Below are 6,419 nucleotides of genomic sequence, written 5' to 3'. Positions count from 1 at the left end.
CCACAACAAGGTGCTGGGTCATGTATTTGATGCAAATAGTTTATTTTGGTGATAACCCCAGGGGCTTCCATGAATATTTGTGTAAGTAGATGATCAATTCGGCAACAGAGGATGTTGCCTGTGATGCCTGAGACCCTAGAAATACTTCATAACTGCCTCTCTCAGCAGTGATGAGGTTGGGATATTTGTGCAACAAGCCCTGTTTGTTTGAGGGCAGAAATGAATGCTAGAGGTGTCAGCTCTATGCACTGTGTTTACAGGCTGAGGCTGCTCCTGTGAGGAAATGAAGCAAAGAAATTAAGGGGGTGAGTTGATAGTGTGCATGAGAGAGAGATGTCCTTCAACGTGCCAGGTTATCCCACAGGTGGACTGAGTGTAATGACATTGTGTTCAGTGATGGAAATAATATAGCAAATGGATGGAGATTTCTCATTTCTAGAGAGAGTCAGAGAATTGATGAATGTGAACTACCCAGTAGGGGTGAGGCCCAGGTGTGTCTTGTCAGGAACAGGGAAGTCTGCTCTACTTTCTTTGTCATTGACCCAGGATGGCCATGGAGGAGGAAAACCTCACCCTGGTGTCTGAATTCCTCCTACTCGGTATCTCAGAGGACCCCAAGCAACAACAGCTGCTGTTCATACTCTTCCTGAGCATGTACCTGGTCACAGGCCTGGGCAACCTGCTCATCATCCTGGCCATCACCACTGATGCTCGTCTTCATAACCCCATGTACTTCTTCCTGGCCAACCTGGCCTTTGTGGACATTTGCTTCACCTCCACCACCATCCCTAAGATGCTGGTCAACCATGTTACAGGTCACAAAGGAATCCCTTATGCTGGGTGCCTGACTCAGTCTTTTTTTTTCATGTGGTTTGGTGCCATCGACTGCTTCCTTCTGGGTGCCATGGCCTATGACCGCTATGCTGCCATCTGTCACCCCCTGCACTATTCCTCTTCTGTGACACCACTGGTCTGTATCCTCCTGGTGGCAGCATCCTGGACTGCATCCTTTGGAAATGCCCTGACCCAGACATTATTACTGACCTGGCTCTCCTTCTGCAACCACAACCAGATCCACCATTTCTTCTGTGACCTCAGCCCACTGCTGAAGCTGGCCTGCTCTGACACCTTTATAAACAATACTGTGCTGTTCACTATGGGCTCGCTGCCCGTCATGATCCCCTTTGTGGGCATCCTGGTCTCCTACATGCTCATCTTTGCTGCCGTGATTAGGATCCCATCCACAAAAGGCAAGCAGAAGGCTTTCTCCACCTGTGGCTCTCATCTCTCTGTGGTGTGCCTGTTCTATGGGACACTCATTGGGGTTTATTTCAACCCCACATCCTCCCACACGGCCCAGAAGGACACAGCTGCTGCAGTGATGTACACCGTGGTCACTCCTATGCTGAACCCCTTCATCTACAGTTTTCGCAACAGTGACATGAAGGGTGCCTTGGGGGCCCTCATCAGTAGGAAGCCAGCTTTCACTCTGTGACCACAGCATAGGGATGTCTGTGTCCTAGTGCAGAGCCTAGTGCTATCCTAATCTTCATAATCTTCATCCTAATCTTCATTAACTTTATATTGTATTCAGTTCAATTTTTATTTCATTCTTCATACAAGTATTTAGTGAGCAGCAGCTATTATATTTGAACAACAAGATATAAGTACTGAGTATACATAGAAAAAAAGAAAATTCCTGACATTCTGGTATTCACACTAAGTCAGAGGAACTTATAATGGTTAAAAGGAAGCGCCTTGAAAACCAAAGATCAGGACCTAAGTCCCACTTGTTTTAAGGTTCAGATTCTAGTTCCTTCTATTGCTGGGAATCACACTCTTGTTCTTTATATATATATGTATATACATATATATCTTTAATTATTTAAATATATTTACATCATTGTTCATTTCTGTACAATGTTTCTGTACAATGTTTTCTTTCTTTTCTCAGGTGTAGACACCATAAAACTCCCACCACCAATTCACCTGTGCACCATCACCATAGTCCCCTGGACTCTTCTGCTCTCATTTTGATGCCTTTTCCTCTCTCACCCCTGCAGATGTCTGTGATTATTTTTGTCTTCTTGTTTTGTGTTTGTGCATGTTTCTATCACTTTTTTTAATAGACACTACACAAAACAGACACCCCCCTGATAAAGAGAAAAATTTCACACACAATACTAATGATGAAGGACTGATCACAAAGATGTACAGAGATGACAAAACTCAACAAATATAAAGTGAACAGCCCCATCAAAAAAAAATGACAGAAGAGATAAAAAGATACTTTCCAAAGAGGAAATTTAAACAGCTAACAGGCATATGAAAAATGTTCAGCATCACTTGTTTTGTGTTTTTTATTGTTTTTATTTTTTTTCTGATCCCTTAATTGGTTCTATATTCCTCCTGTGACAAAACTATCTGATATTTTTTTCATTTCTTTCTGACTTATTTCTTTCTGACTTATTTTGCTGAGCATAATCCCTTCTAGCTCATCCATATTGCTGTGAATGTCATGTGTTTATCTTTTTTGATTGCTGAATAGTATTCCATTGTGTAGGAGTACCACATCTTCTTGACCCAGTTATCTATTTTGGGGCATTTGGGTTGTTTCTATATCTTGCCCGTTGTAAATAGTGCTGCAACAAATATAGGGGTGCATGTATCCTTTTGAATTAAAGCTTTTGTATACTTTGGGTAGATTCCTAGGAGTGAAATTGTTGGGTCTTATCCTAGCTCAAGTTTTAGTGGTCTGAGGTCTTCCATACAGCTTTCCAAAGAGGTTTGACCAGTTTGTGTTCCCACCAGCAATGTAGGAGAGTTCATTTCCACCACATCCTTGCCAACATTTGTTGCTAATTTTTTGAACATGTGCCATTCTTATTGGTATAAGATGGTCTCTCATTGTGGTTTATTTGCATTTCCCTATTATGAGGGATGTTGAACATTTGTTCTTATGCTTGTTGGCCATATGCATTTCCTCTTTGGAGAAGATGAATCCCAAATTATTTCCTGAGATTTAAAATTCTTCTGCCACATATTAACTGGAATATTTACTTTGTTTCAATGTTCTTTTCTACATAGTTTCTTTAATTGGTTTAATTTGTTTCAATTCAATTTGCAGTGCTTCTTTCCATCAACTATAATATCTTTGTCATCATCACTATCCTGTGAAAATAGTCTTGAGCAGAAGTTGAAAGCCTTATTAATACTCTTTTGGGGGAAAAGAAGCTGTTGGATTTTTTAATAATGTGATGTTTCTGAATCACTACTTTTTTAATACTTTCTTGTAAATCGTTGAGACCAGCAGCAAAGAAAAGCCAATTCCAGTAAAGCCTTACTCTCTTCCACCACTTCTAAAAACATAGGCTCAGTGACAGTATAAGGTATAGGGTATACTTTGTAGTTATCACCAGGGATAGAATTTCCAAATTATCTTCCTTGGCATAGCACAAACTACCTAATTAGTTTGCAATATTGATGTTTTAGCACTAATCCACCACGTTAATGCAACTGATTTTTCATTTTTGTGATTTTACCTATTTATGTATTATTAAGTGAATAGTTTATTTTCTGTTAGTTTTCTAGTGCTTCTGTAATAAAATATCACAAATTTAGAGGTAATGATGTTAACAGGAATAAGCAACGTACTGTGATATATATATAACTGTCATGAAAAAGATGTTAGATGATAAAATAATAAATATTTTAATTGAAAGGATATCATGAGAAAATATAACTCAGATGAAGCCCAAGTTTTTACCTGATATTTTAAAAATTACACTTGTTGAGGTAATGCTGGTGTATAGCACTGTATTTATTTTAGGGTTACGACACACGTTGCTACAGGTATTTGTTATCACACTATGTTCATCACCAAAATGCAAGTAACCCCCTACCAACATCCTTGGGTCCCCTCTTTCATGGTGCTTCCCAACTCCTATTCACCTTTCTAGTAGCCTCAACTCTAAAGTCAGAGTTCTAGGACTTGTATTGAGTTGATGTTTTCTCTTATTCTTTTTGATTCTCTCTATTACACATATGAATGAAATAATCCAACATTTGTCTCTCACTTTCTGATTTATTTTATTTAGCGTAATCACCTCCAGTTTCATCCATGTTGTTACAAACTACATGGTTTCATTTTTTTTTGTATACCTGAGTTGTAGTTCATTGTATGCATATACTACATCTTTTTTATTCAGTTATTTGAAATTTTTACAATAGAAACAAAAACATATTGTCAGGAAATACTGTAGATTGTATGACATAATCAATATGTCTTTTTCTTTGCATGTCTGCAGATGGAAAAATTTGCTATTGTATCCAAAATGGTTAGGATATGGAGAGACCTTTTTCTAGTTGCAGATTCTGTCCTCTTGTGGTGTCCTCACAGGGTTTGAGAGAGCCATTTTCTCTTTCACAAGGGCAGCATTCCATCACAAGTTTCCAGGCAGGTTACCTCCCAAAGACTCCACCTCCACACATTATCACATTGGCAGTTAGGGTTCAGCATATGCATTAGGAGGGGGAAACAAATATTCAATTCCTAAGTCACTCAATTGCAGCCAAACAACAGGGAATAAAAGAGTAAAGTAATAGTAAAAGAAAGAAAAAGAAAAAAATAGTGTCTCTATACCATTTATACCAATCAAACTAGGTAGAAGCCTAGGTTCCCCTACCTAGTAAAGTGGAACCAATAGTCAGAAATGAGGTTTTGTTGAAGTCTGGATTTCTATGTACCACTCAGCAGCAATGACTTAGCTTCTCCCTTACTGTGGTGGTTTCTAAAAGCCTAAGAGAATATCAGCAATAAGGCCACAGCTCTGTGGGGATTTCATAGAGTTCTGAGATCCCCTTCAGCATAACAAGACACCCCAAAATTAAATACTAGTAGAAGCAGAACTGGGATGCTTACTTCTACCTCCCTTTGCAGTCAAGGAGCAACACCTTCCCTACTTCCTACCAAAAAAAAAAAAAGCTGTGTCAAATAAAGTCAGATAACTGAAATTCAGCTAACCTGAACCCAGAATAAGAATCAGGATCAGAATCTCAAACATGATTATAAAATGTCCAGGTTTGACTGAAAATCATTTATTATATGAGACACAATAGGATCTCTAACTGAATGAAAAGAAAATACAGAGATGTCAAAAGCAAGGTAACAGATTCTAGAATTATCCAATAGAGGTATTAAGGAAACCATGATTGAAATACTTTGGCAGTAATAACAAGCATTCCTTAAATAAATGACGAACAAAGTTACAGAAAATGAATACAGATAAAGAATCAAATGTAAATGTTAGAACTAAAAGTATATAACAATTAAGTATAATTAAAAGTATATAATCATAAAGTACTTGGGGAGGCAGATTCAGCAGGAAAAAAAGAAGGAACTGTAGAAAAAAATAAGTGAACTGGAAGATAAAACAATAAAAATTATCCAGTGCCCACTATGTAAGAAAAAGACTTAAAAAAATATATATACTGAGGCTTAATAACCTTGTAACAGTGTAATCCCAGAGAAGGGGGAGATCCCAGGTTCCCTGCTCTACCCTGAGGAAAGGTGGAGCTGGGTGGAGTGAAGAAGCTATAAAAGACCAATGAAAGATAGGGAGATTAAAATAAAACCTGTAGAAAGCACATGTAGAAGAGACTTCTGTGAAGAAGGTACACCTTTCTTTTCTTTGGGCTTGAACCATGGCTAAGGGCCTGGGAAGAGACAGAAAAATAAGTGAAAGAACCAGGGGGTCAGAAATCCTGAGGTCAGATAAGATAGCACAACAATTTTTCGGGTTCTGAAAAGAAGAACATTCAACTTTGAATCTTATAACTAGAAAAATAACCTTGGAAATAAAGGTGTTATTGAGACATTCTTAGGTACCTGAAAGCTGATATTATTTTCTACCAGTATGCATACTCTAAAAAATAAAGTCTAAATGAAGTTTTCAGAAAATAATGGAAATGATTTCTCTGAAGGAAACAAAGAGAAAGGACCTCATCAGAAAAATATATGTAAGTGTAATAGACTTTTCTTTTCTCCACAAATCTTTTTTTTAAAAGATTTATTTATTTATTCATACAGAACTGGGGTACAGGCCAGAGATGCGGAAGGTGAGAGGATTCACCAGAGAGAGAGCGGGGAGCAGAACAGGCAGATGAACAAAGTACACTGGTGAGGGGAGCAGCCGGTGGGTCAGGAGAGGTCTGCCACACCATGTGGATCTCCTCCCGGGCAGGCAGGGATTGAACTCATGCGGAAGTAGCTTTAGCTTCTTAGTGCAGTGCTTTAACCCGCTGCGCCACCAGGGAGGGCCCTCTCCACAAATCTTTTAAAGAAATTATATTAATAGTTGATGTAAAAAAAATGAAATATAGCCTAACTGGTTGTAAATGATGTTGGGGAGATATTTATT

The 6,419-nt window shown here is 38.5% G+C and overlaps 1 protein-coding gene across 1 annotated transcript; it reads left to right on the top strand.

The window, feature by feature from the left end:
- Positions 1 to 553: 553 nt before the first annotated feature.
- Positions 554 to 1,495, top strand: LOC101622203 (olfactory receptor 1361-like). Its single transcript, XM_004688203.1, has one exon. It carries the CDS (start codon positions 554 to 556, stop codon positions 1,493 to 1,495), a length of 942 nt encoding a protein of 313 aa, XP_004688260.1.
- Positions 1,496 to 6,419: the final 4,924 nt, after the last annotated feature.

This window comes from Condylura cristata, unplaced genomic scaffold (genome assembly GCF_000260355.1).
Source record: "Condylura cristata isolate star-nosed mole 26May11 unplaced genomic scaffold, ConCri1.0 scaffold00024, whole genome shotgun sequence".
Taxonomy (NCBI): Eukaryota; Metazoa; Chordata; class Mammalia; order Eulipotyphla; family Talpidae; genus Condylura; species Condylura cristata.
Note: the sequence above shows the minus strand (reverse complement) of the source record. Positions and strands in the feature narration are given on the sequence as shown.